A 12401-nucleotide genomic window follows, 5' to 3' on the forward strand; every position below is an offset into this window, starting at 1 on the left:
TGGTCTGGAACTCCTGACCTCAGGTGATCCACCCGCTCCGGCCTCCCTAAGTGTTGGGATTACAGGCATGGGCCACCGTGCCCAGCCATTTTTGTTTTATTGCTGTGTTTGCTTTTATCACGGCACTTTGTTTATTTATAGATTTCCACATCAGTCTCCTTTACTAACTGTGGCCTCCCTGAGGGTGAGGCCTGGGTCCCACTCAGCGTGGAATCCTCTGGGTGCACACAGAATGCGTTCAGCACAGGCTTGGTGGGCAAATGTTTAATCTCTCTCCACCCAACCGGGCACGTAGGGGTTGCAGTTCCCATAATGTACAGCAGGTGGCGAAATAACTCCAAGGGCCTGGACCTACTTTGGGCCAGAAAGGAACCCCAGCTAGAGACAGAGGGGTGGGGTGGGGGGTCAGGTGGGATTCTCCAGGCCAGTCAGGGAACAGAGGAGTGGCTGGATCCCGCTGGAGAAGCTGGGGGAGAAGGAAGGAAAGAAGGAAAAAGTCTTGTGTTGAGCACCTGCTGCATACCAAGGCTGTTGTCTAGGTTATTGTAATTAATCCCAGCAAATAATTATTAAAGACCTACCACAGGCTCATGGCTGGGCACTATCAGGAATTTGGAATGAAAATAATGGCGGGGTGTGGTGGCTCACGCCTGTAATTTCAGCACTTGTGGGAGGCTGAGGCAGGAGGATTACATGAGGTCAAGAGTTCAAGACCAGCCTGGCCAACATAGCGAAACCCTGTCTCTACTAAAAATACAAAAATTAGCCGGGTGTGGTGGTACACGTCTATAATCCCAGCTATTTGGGAGGCTGAGGCATGAGAATTGCTTGAACCCAAGAGGCGGAGGTTGCAGTGAGCCGAGATTGTGCCACTGCACTCCAGCCTGGGCGACAGAGCAAGACTCTGTCTCAAAAAAAAAAAGTAAATAAAAATAAAAAAGTAAAAATAATGAAAGAAGGCCAGGTGCAGTGGATCACGCCTATAATCCCAGCACTTTGGGAGCCAAAGCAGGAGGTATGCTTGAGCCCAGGAGCTGGAGACCAGCCTGGGCAACACAGCAAGACCACGTCTCTACAAAATACTTAAAATTAGCCAGGGGTGGTGGTGTGCGCCTATGGTCCTAGCTACTTAGGAAGTTGAGGGGGGAGAATCAGGAGTTTGAGGCTGCAGTGAGCTATGATCACCCTACTACAGTCCAGCATGGGCAACAGAGTGAGACCCTATCTCAAGAAAATAAATAAATAAAAATAATGAAAGAAGAATAAAAGCTAACATGAATTGCACATTCCTAAATGCCAGGCATCAGGCTGGATCCTTTATTCGCAGGATCTCATAAATACCCTCACATTCAATCCTATGAGATAATGTTTCTTTTCTTTTTTTTTTTTTATTTGAGACAGAGTCTCACTCTGCCACCCAGGCTGGAGTACGGTGGTGCCATCTCAGCTCACTGTAACCTCTGCCTCCTGGATTCCAGTGATTCTCTTCCCTCAACCTCCTGAGTAGCTGGGATTACAGGCACGCACCACCACATCCGGCTAATTTTTGTATTTTTAGTAGAGATGGGGGTTTCACCATGTTGGCCAGGCTGGTCTTGAACTCCTGGCCTCAAGTGATCTGCCCGCCTCCGCCTCCCAAAATGCTGGGATTACAGGCGTAAGCCACTGTGCCTGGCCCTATGAGATAATGTTTCTATCATCCCCATTTAGACGAAGAAACAGGGGTCCAGAGATATTTAACAATTTCTCCAGAGTCACAAAAATGGCAGAGCAGCGTAACAACCAGAGCTGTGACTTGACGTGGCTGCTACCTGCCAGGCACTGTGCTGCTGTCTCTATACTCCTGTTTCTCAAACTTCATAGTACATGTGAATCACCTAAGGACCTTGTGAATGTGCAGTTTTTAGCTCAGTAAGTCTGGAGAGAGTTCTGAAATTCTGCATTTTTTTTTTTTGAGTCTGGCCCAGGCTGGAGTGCAGTGGCACAGTGTCAGCTCACTGCAACTGCTGCCTCTTGGATTCAAGTGATTCTTCTCCCTCAGCCTCCTGAGTAGCTGGGATTACAGGCGCCCACCACCATGCCCAGCTAATTTTCTATTTTTAGTAGAGATGAGGTTTCACTATGTTGGTCAGTCTGGTCTCGAACTCCTAACCTCAAATGATCCACCCGCCTCATCCTCCCAAAGTGCTGAGATTACAGGCGTGAGCCACTGTGCCCAGCCTGCATTTCTAACAAGCTCCTAGGTGATGCTGATGTTGCCTGTCTGGGGCAGCTGGCTTTGAGTAACAAGGATTTACACCAGTGGTTCTCAAACTTGAGGGTGCAACCTAATTACCTGGAGGGCTTATTAAAACACAGGGCACTGGGCCCTACCCCTGGAGCTTCTGATTCAGTAGACCTGGCATGGGGCCTGAGAATAAGCATTTCTAATAATTCCCAGGGATTGTTGCTGGTCTGAGGACCACACTTTGAAAATAACTGCTCACTTAAGCAACTCCCCAGCCCTGCCAGGTGTAGGTAGGGAAAATGGGAACACAGGGAGGTGCAGGATGTAAGTGGCCCAAGGCTACAGGGTGTGTTTCTGGGGTCCCTGTCATCCTAAACTTAGTTCTCTCTCCTCTCCCCTGTCTCCCAGAGCTATGCAGAGCCAGGCACGGGTTGCAGAGGGGCAGGGGGCCAGGTTGGATGCAGGAGGCACCACCCACCTGTTGGCATTCTCCAGGGTCTCCACCTTCTTCCACAGTTCATTGTTCTCAGATGTAAATGTCTCCACCCTGTAGGGGCCAAGCAGGCACAGGCTCAGGAGCAGCCCCCAGACTCATGACAGCCCCTCGGCCCAGCCCACCACCATCACACTCCCTGTGCCCCCTGCCTCTGCTGCCCCATGAAGGAGGGTCTAGGGGAGGGCAAGTCAGGCAAGGGAGTGGATTGCCCACCCCTCCCAAGCCGCTTACTTCTTTTCTAGACACTCCACATACTCCTTCTTCTTACGACGGCTTTCCTGGGCCGAGATCTAGAGGAGGAGGCCCAAAAACAAGGTTTAGCACTGCCACATATTCACTTCCTGGGACCCCCGATTTCAGAGCTGGTATGCCAGGGGAGCCCACCCACAAAGGAAGCCCTCTGAAGCCCCAGGGTGGCAGGCTTTACCTTATTCTTGATTTTCCTCCGGACTCTCTTCAAGGCCTTCTCCTCGGCTTTGGTGAGGGGGAGTTTTGTGGGGATGGGGTAGCCCTCAGCAATCAGGGTCCGCTTCTCCTCCTCTGTCAGGAGCAGTGGCCCTGATGTCCCCTGTAATTTCTGCAGGAAGTACGATGTGGTAGTTAGGAGCCCTGGGTTCAAATTCAAGCCCAGGCAGCCCTGGGTTCAAATTCAAGCTCTGCCATGTGCTATCTATATGACCTGGGCAAGGCACACAACTCTCTATGCCTCAGTTTCCTCATCTGAAAAGAGAGTGGATCTGGGTGAAATTCAGTAACATGTGTCAGGTGCCAGGATGGTGCCGAGAGCTCAGGTGTTAGGCTCTTAGTGCATTGTTCGGGAGGGCTTCCTGGATCCCATCCCTGAGACCGCACCCTCAAAGCTTACTTGTCCAGGGTGCCCCAAACAGCATCTCCCTCAGACCCCTCCCTCCAATCTTGGCTTGGGAGACTCCACACCCATCCCAGGGCTCAGGGCCTAGCTCCATGTTTCGTGGGGATTCTGGACCATCTGGGCACTGTCCCTCACACAGCGCTCCTGGGAGGCAGCCTGGGTCATCCCTTGGAGGTCAGGAATGTCAAGTTCTAGTCCTGGCTCTGCAACAGTCTCCTGTTCACCATGAGGCAGGGCGAAAGGATTTGAATTCCCGACCAGGCGCGGTGGCTCACGCCTGTAATCCCAGCACTTTGGGAGGCGAGGTGGGCAGATCACGAGGTCAAGAGATTGAAACCAGGTTGGCCAACATGGTGAAACCCTGTCTCTACTAAAAGTACAAAAATTAGCTGGGCATGGTGGTGTGCACTTGTAATACCAGCTACTCGGGAGGCTGAGGCAGGAGAATCACTTGAACCTGGGAGGCGGAGGTTGCAGTGAGCTGAGATCGTGCCACTGCACTCCAGCCTGGCGACAGAATGAGACTCCATCTCAAAAAAAAAAAAAAAAAAAAAAAAGCCAGACACAGTGGCAAGTGCCTGTAATCCCAGCTACTTGGGAGGCTGAGACAGGAGAATTGCTTGAACCTGGGAGGCAGATGTTTCAGTGAGCTGAGATTGAGCCACTGCACTCCAGCCTGGGCAACAGAGCGAGACTCAAAAAAAAAAAAAGAATTCGAACTCCCATCTGCCAGGTAAGCATCCCTCTGAATTCTGATGAGGGTGGTGATCAGTCTCGGAGCTCCCAAACCCTCCCGACTGGCCAGTGCACTCAGGCGGATGTATTCAATTCCTCACTTCTGGGATCAGCCCACCCCCAGCTCCTTACGTGAGGGGCAGTGAGGAGTGGGGAGGTGGAGATGGCCGTGGAGGAGCGCGCCATGGGCCTGACAGGGCTGGAGGGGGGCAGAGAGCGGGGACTCTGGGAGCCGTCGCTGTCGCTGCCATGGCTGCTGGGGGGCGTCGGAGGCATCTGCACAAGGTCCTCTGGGGAGAGCAGGGGAAACCGGGTTAGCAACGTTGCATACCAGCTCCACTTGGACATCATGAGTTCAGCTGACCATGGGCTTGCACAAGCCCTGACATTGTGGGACACGGACTGCCAGGCCCTTGGTCTCAGCTATGACATCAGAAGCCCCTCTGCAGGGTCAGAAAGACAGTTGACATCTGGGTAGCCAATTCTTGGGTGCTGCCTCATCTGACACCACAGAGGCCCAGCTCCTTTACGGCTCGCCCTTGGTATAGACATCATAGGAGCTGAATTCTTGGGAGGTCCTCCCCGACCTCTGACTTCACAGGGTTCAGGGCCTTAAGCTCAGTGACTCCAGAAGATCACTAAGCTCCAGCTCAGCAACCCCAGAAGGTGACTGGGGCCTCTCTCTCATAGGGTCAGGCTGGGCAAGCAGGAGTGATGGCAGCAGTAGACTGGGCAAGAAGAGGACTGGAGGAAGGCTGGGTGCAGTGGCTCACGCCTGTAATCACAGCACTTTGGGAGGCTGAGGCAGGTGGATCCCCTGAGTCAGGAGTTCAAGACCAGCCTGACCAATATGGCGAAACCCCGTCTCTACTAAAAAATACAAAAATTAGCCAGGCGTGGTGGTGGGCACCTGTAATCCCAGGTACTCAGGTGGCTGAGACAGGCGAATTGCTTGAATCTGGGATGGGGAGGTCGCAGTGAGCTGAGATCGTGCCATTGTACTCCAGCCTGGGCGACAGAGTGAGACTCCATCTCAAACAAACAAACAAACAAAAAAAAAAAAAGAAGAGGACTGGACAAACAGTGGGCATGGATGGAGGGAGAGTGGGTAGGGCAGGGTGGAGAGGATATTCTGGGGCGGGGAAGGTTGTCAAGAGACAGGGATTGGCTGAACCAAGGAAGTGGGGATGCTATCTGCCTATGACTGGAGGAAAAAAGAGCCCTTCCTCTGGACACACCTACCCGGTGTCACTTTGAGGAACTGGTTCACCTCCGGAGGCTCTGCTTTGATCACTGGCAGCTGAGTCATCTCTCCCGGTGCCTGAGGAGCAGACAAGCCCAGCTCCATTAGCTGCCCCTGGGTCTGTCCCCACCCTGCCATCTACCCACCTCCTCCCTAAGGCTGGTGGCCTGCCCTGCACAGTTGGGGAAGTGGCTAGGCTCGGAGTTCTGGGCACAGCTGCAAGGGAACAGAGGCAAGTTCTTGAACTTAGAGAAGCCAAGTCACACCTAAGAGAAAGGATTGGTGGCCAAGCAGTGTAGCTCAGACCTTAAGTTCAGAGAAGGTGAGCCTCTGAGGTGGGGGGCCACCTTCTACACCAACTGTGAAGTCCACACAGGCTTTGGTATGTGGATTGCCATGAGGATAATGGCAAGAGGTAATGTCTGGAACAGTGTAGCTGTTCAATGGCTGGTAGCAATAGTACAGAAGGAGGCATTAATTGGCTGGGGGCTCTGAGGATGCTCCCTGAGAAGTCAAAGTCTGAAATGAGTCCCAGGGTATAAATAGAAGTAGAATCCAGACAAAGAAGTTGGAGGCAATGAGAGCTCCTAATGGGTTTGAAGCAAAGGCCTGATAGAATCAGATGGACATTTTTAACAAACATGCATTTCTCTTTATTTCTATTCTGACTTGTTGTTCCAGAAAGGACTTCAAGAACATGCATGGCTTTGTACACGTGACTACCGACATGCAAGTAAGTGGTGCTCTCTCTGAGGAAGGCACGGTGTTGGGGGCTGGATTGCAGGCGCTGGGCTGCAGCCCCAGAGAGAAGATCGTGATATTGTGGGTGGGACGCAGAATCCAGAATGTAGGCTGATGAGTAAGAATCCCAGAAGGTTCAAGTTGGCAGGGACCTTGGAGATTCCTTGGTCTGCATCCCAGCTCAGCCCTCGAGTGACAGAGAGGGGACTGCGGTGCAGAGAGCTCACTGTTGACAGTGCCAGCTCCTGTGCCTTCCACTAGGGGTTATGACCTCACTCGCGTGGGCTTCAGGGTCTGGCAGGCCGAATTTGGAAGGCAGGTCAGTTGCTTCTAACTGTATGATTTTGGGCAAATTACTTAACCCCTTGAACCTCAGTTTCCCTTTCTGAAGCCTCCTCTCCCCTGGCTGCTGCTGCTGTCACTCCGTCCCTTTCTGCTTTGGCAAGGCCTGAGGAGTCTCAGAACTAGTCTTGGAGATGGTCTCAAAAGATCCTGCATATTTGCCGCCGACCCTTGATCCCACGGGTCTGTGGTGGAGCAGGGAGGGGCTGACCTTTCTTGCCTTCGGCCACGTACAGTTAGAGCAAGTGAGCCGTGTGGCCAGCAGGGGGCAGGGCCAGCCACGCTCCCATCCAGGGATTTCAAGATGCTGCTCATCCTGTGGAATCCTAGGGCTGGAAGCACCTTAGGGGGTTCATGAGCCCATTTTACAGAGAAGGAGGACGTGCAACGTGCCCAGAACACAAAGGAGGCACCGAGTTGGGACTCAGGCAGGGCCTCGGCTAGGAGCCAGGGGTCTGGGGTTCACATTCCCAGAGGGGTCTTGGGTTTATAGCTGAATGCTGTCATCTACACATTCGTGGAGGAGGGAATTCAGCCTGAGAGTGTGGGTTAAAAATATTAATCTCATAAATGTAAACAATTGGAATATAGCACACTTTTTTTTGTAATTTCCATTTTGGTCTTTTTTTCTTTTTTAAAAATCCTGAAGCTTTGAGAAAAGTCAGTGGCCTGGGCTGTCTCCACCTCTGAGACCCTGGACTGGGCTCCTGATGCCAGCCCTGCCTGGAGCCCTGCAAGCTGTCTTTTTCTGCACAGGCGAGAGCCTCAGTTACTCCAAGGGGGCTGTGGCTTGTGCCCGTTGTAGGATGGTGAAGGGGCAGCCAGGGGAGTAGGCGGAGGCCTGGGCTGGGCGGGGGCTTCCCACCCTCAGCCCTGAGGCTCATGTCTTCCTGTTCACAGAGCCCCAGGGCACAGGGCTTTGGGCACCTCTTCCCACAGACCCATCAGCCCTCCTCCCTCCCTCAGCCCCTACAAACCGTCCCCAGGCTCACCTGGTGGGGGATGGGCAGCCTGGACAAAGTGCTGAGGCCCAGCAGCGGGGTGGTGGCCATGGCGGCCACAGCAGCCATGGCCGAGGGGGCAGCCAGAGGGTCCACGGGCAGCTCCGGGCTCTGCTCCTGCTTCACCATGATGGAGCACAGTTTGTGTCCCAGTGCCCACGCTCCATGCTCTGCGTCTAGGGGAAGGGGAAAAGCTCAGGGGACTCTAGGGCAGAGGTCTCAGCCCCCTGCCTGCCGGCTGGGAGCTGCTCTAGGCTGAACTGAAGAGAGCTGTTAGGGTAGACCAGGGGGCAGGCAGGAGAGAGGGTGGTTGTGAGGTGAGGGGGAGTTGTCTGGGGCCAGAAGAGGTGAGGACATCCTCTTCATTCAGCAGCTTACAGAATGAGCTTGGGCACCAGATTCACACTCGTCTTGATTGGCTGTGTGTGTGACCTTAGGCTAGTTGCTTAACCTCTCTGAGCCTGAGCTGCTTCATCTGTAAAATGGGGAAAGGAACAGGACGTACCTAATAGAGAAGTTCTGAGGCTTAAGTAGTATAATGTATATAAGACACTTAACACTGTGAGTGTTAATACTTAACACTGGTGAGAAGTAAATGTTCAGGCTGGGCGCCGTGGCTCACTCCTGTGATCCCAGCACTTTGGGAAGTCAAGACAGGCAGATCGCTTGAGCCCAGGAGTTCGTGACCAGCCTGGGAAACATGGCGAAATCCCGTCTCTACAAAAAATACACACACACAAAATTAGCTAGGTGTGGTGGTGTGTGTCTATAATCCCAGCTACTCAGGAGGCTGAGGTGGGAGAATCACTTGAGCGGCCAGGTGCAGTGGCTCACGCCTGTACTCCAGTTCTTTGAGAGGCCAAGGCAGGTGGATCGCTTGAGTCCAGGAGATCGAGACCAGCCTGGACAACATGGTGAAAGCCTATCTCTACTAAAAATACAAAAATTAGGCAGCTGTGGCGGCACGTGCCTGTAGTCTCAGCTACTCAGGAGGCTGAGGCAGGCAGGAGAATCGCTTGAACCCGGGAGGCAGAGGTTGCAGTGTGCTGAGATCGCGCCACTGCACTCCAGCCTGGGCAAGAGTGAGACTCTGTCTGAAAAAAAAAAAAAAAGAGAGAGAGAGAATTGCCTGGGAGGAGGAGTTTGCAGTGAGCCAAGATTGCGCTACTGCACTCCAGCCTAGACAGACAGAGACCCTGTCTCGGAAAAAAAAAAAAGAGTAAGTGTTCAATAAATACAAGCCAGTGTTAATACAACTATTGTTATTTAGTAAACATTTGCTGTGCACTGTGCTAGATGCTGGGAATATAGCAAGAGTCACAAGCAGTTTAGCGTAGTTGGAATGCAAAGGGGAGTGGAAGATGGGGTCAGAAAGGCCAGTGGGGGTGGCTTGGCCTCAGAGGCTGGGGTAGTTCAGAGATGTGACTTTATCCTAAAGCAAATGGGGAACTGCTGAAGAGTTTTTTATGTGCTCAATTTTTTTTTTTTTTTTTAGTTTTTTTTTTTTTTAAATTGAGACAGGATCTCACTCATTCGCCCAGGCTGGAGTGCAGTGGTGCCATCATGAGTCACTGCAGTCTTGACCTTCCTGGCTCAATTGGTTCTCCCACCACAGCCTCCTAAGTAGCTGGGACTACAGGCGCATGCCACCATGCCCAGCTAATTTTTGTATTTTTTTGTAGAGATGTTGCCCAGGCTGGTCTCGAACTCCTGAACTCAAGTGATCCACCCACCTCGGCCTCCTGAAGTGCTGGGATTACAGGCATGAGCACCTGGCCCAAATTTGCAATTTTAAGAAAGATTATGGCTGGGTGCGGTAGCTCACGCCTGTAATCCCAGCTTTGCGAGGCTGAGGCAGGAGGATCGTTTGAGCCCAAGAGTTCAAGGCTGCAGTGAATTATGATCAGACCACTGCACTCCAGCTGGGTGACAGAGTGAGACCCTATCTCTAAAATTAAATCAATTAAAAAAATATGGCCTGGCGAGGTGGCTCATGCCTGTAATCCCAACACTTTGGGAGGCTAAGATGGGTGGATCACCAGGTCAGGAGATTGAGACTATCCTGGCTAACACAGTGAAACCCCGTCTCTACTAAAAATACAAAAAATTAGCTGGGCGTGGTGGTGGGCGCCTGTAGTCCTAGCTACTCGGGACGCTGAGGCAGGAGAATGGTGTGAACCCGGGAGGCGGAGCTTGCAGTGAGCCGAGATTGCGCCACTGCACTCCAGCCTGGGCGACAGAGCGAGACTCTGTCTTAAAAAAAAAAAAATACATATATATGTACATATATATACACACATATACACACATGTATGTGTATATACACACACATATACACACATGTATGTGTATATACACACATACACACACATGTATGTGTATATACACACATACACACACATGTATGTGTATATACACACATACACACACATGTATGTGTATATGTACACATACACACACATGTATGTGTATATGTACACATACACACACATGTATGTGTATATGTACACATACACACACATGTATGTGTATATGTACACATATATACACATATGTGTATATGTACACATATATACACATATGTGTATATGTACACATATATACACATATGTGTATATGTACACATATATACACATATATGTATATGTACACATATATACACACATATATACATTCACATATATACACACATATATACACACATATATACACATATATACACACATATATACACATATGTACATATATACACACACATATATACATATACACACATATATACATATATACACATATATATACACATATATATATACACATATATATATATATATAAAAGATCACTCTGCCCTCGTGTGGGGACTAGACTGGCTGCAGGCAAGATGGAGGCAGGGAGAACTGCAGGAGGTATTGAAATCGGCCAGGAGAGAGAGAAGGGGAGGCCTGAGCAAAGGCAGTGGCAGTTGTGATGGAGAGGAGGGAACAGATTTAGAAGGAAGCATCCACAGGACCTGGTGACTGGGGGTATGCGGCGGGTGGAGGAGGCGGCAGTGGGGAGCAGTGAGAGGTGAGGCTTAGATTTCCTGAGGGAAGAACCCACCTCCTGCCCACCTAGTGGGCCTCCTGGTTTCACCTGGGCAATAGGGCTGGCAGGCATCACCCCTTTTCCTGATGGGTGCCCACAGTCTTCCACTCTAAGTCAGCCCTGTTCATGGTGGCCCCACTGCCTGGCAGCCATTGAAGCAGCGGGTAGGACGGGGAGAGGGGAGGGGAGCCAACATTCAAGGCAGGGCTGGAGGGGACTCTGGACTTTGGGGCCTGCTGTGGTGGGGGAGAGGGAGTAGTGGCTGATTGACCACCTTGGAGGCCAGGCCACACCCTGTTGGGAGCCTGAGTGCCCCAGCTCTGGGCCACAGGCTGCCCATGGGCTCCAGGAATACCCACAATCTTCCCAAATTACAGGGCCTGGCCACCGGCCTCCGGGAAGCTGCCCCCTGCAAAGGGCCCACAGACAAATTGCTTTAAAAATAGACGTGGGAGCCGGGTGTGGTGGCTCACGCCTGTAATCTCAGCAATTTGGGAGGCTGAGGCGGGAGGATCGCTTGAGGCCAGGAGGTTGAGGCTTTGGTGAGCCAAGATCGCAACACCATACTCTAGCCTGGGTGACAGAGTAAGGCCCTGTCACTCTGCCCCCCCCCCCAAAAAAAAAATTAATAACTAAAAAAAGACTTAGGGTGGCTGAGGAGTTGCCAGGCTGACCTAAGAGGGGTGGACGTCCCTGCCCTCATGGGGTTTGGGGGGAGGTACAAAGGTTTGTCTTTGCCCCTAGAGAATCTCAAAGACTATCAGACGCAGCTCACACTTCTTGCGCTGAGCACAGCTCTAAGCCCTTGACACACATGAGCTTCTATTTTTTTTTTCTTTGAGATGGAGTTTCGCTTTTGTTGCCCAGGCTAGAGTGCAATGGCGCGATCTCAGCTCACCGCAACCTCTGCCTCCCGGGTTCACCGATTCTACTGCCTCAGCTTCCGGAGTAGCTGGGATAACAGGCATGTGCCACCACTCCCGGCTAATTTTGTATTTTTAGTAGAGACGGGGTTTCTCCATGTTGGTTAGGCTGGCCTTGAACTCCTGACCTCAGGTGATCCGCCCTCCTCGGCCTACCAAAGTGCTGGGATTACAGGAGTGAGTCATGCGCCCGGGGAAATGAGCTTCTTTACTCCTCCCAACAACTCTCTGGGGGCAGGCACCATTGTTCTCCCCATTTAACAGGTGAGAAAATTAAGAAATTCACTCAAGACTGGGCCCTTTAGAGGGAAAGAGGAATAAGATAAGAACACTGTTCATTGTTAAAGCACCCATAGTGTTTCTGTTTTATTTTTTTTCTTTTCGAGACAGGGTCTTGCTCTGTCGCCTAGGTTGGAGTGCCGTGGTGCCATCATAGCTCACTGCAGCCTCGACCTCTGGGGCTTAAGATATCCTCCTGCCTCAGGCTCTTAGGTAGCTGGGACTACAGTCATGTGCCACCATGCCTGGCTAATTTTTTAATTTTTAATTTTGTGGAGAAGGTGTTTTGCTATGTTGCCCAGGCTGGTCTCAAACTCCTGAGCTCAAGCAATCCTCCTGCCTCGGCCTCCCAAAGTGCTGGGATTATAGGTGTGACTCAGCATGCCTGGCCCGCCCATAGTATTCATAGGACTTTTATGTGCACAATGAAAATAGTCACTAATTATTATTATTTATAT

At 51.4% G+C, this 12401-nt stretch overlaps 1 protein-coding gene across 2 annotated transcripts in view; it reads right to left on the reverse strand.

Moving 5' to 3' along the window:
* The window catches only part of CREB3L1 (cAMP responsive element binding protein 3 like 1), a 44416-nt gene that overhangs the window by 5791 nt on the left and 26224 nt on the right, over nucleotides 1-12401 (reverse strand). For both annotated transcript variants that reach the window (XM_024254829.3, XM_024254830.3), the window contains exons 3-8: nucleotides 7648-7832; nucleotides 5572-5650; nucleotides 4462-4619; nucleotides 3151-3300; nucleotides 2955-3013; nucleotides 2706-2774 (exon numbers count right to left, since the gene is read on the reverse strand). In XM_024254829.3, coding sequence (XP_024110597.1) covers nucleotides 2706-2774; nucleotides 2955-3013; nucleotides 3151-3300; nucleotides 4462-4619; nucleotides 5572-5650; nucleotides 7648-7832 — 700 coding nt within the window. The remainder of the gene's footprint in view (nucleotides 1-2705; nucleotides 2775-2954; nucleotides 3014-3150; nucleotides 3301-4461; nucleotides 4620-5571; nucleotides 5651-7647; nucleotides 7833-12401) is intronic.

Source organism: Pongo abelii, chromosome 9 (assembly GCF_028885655.2).
Source record: "Pongo abelii isolate AG06213 chromosome 9, NHGRI_mPonAbe1-v2.0_pri, whole genome shotgun sequence".
Classification (NCBI taxonomy): Eukaryota; Metazoa; Chordata; class Mammalia; order Primates; family Hominidae; genus Pongo; species Pongo abelii.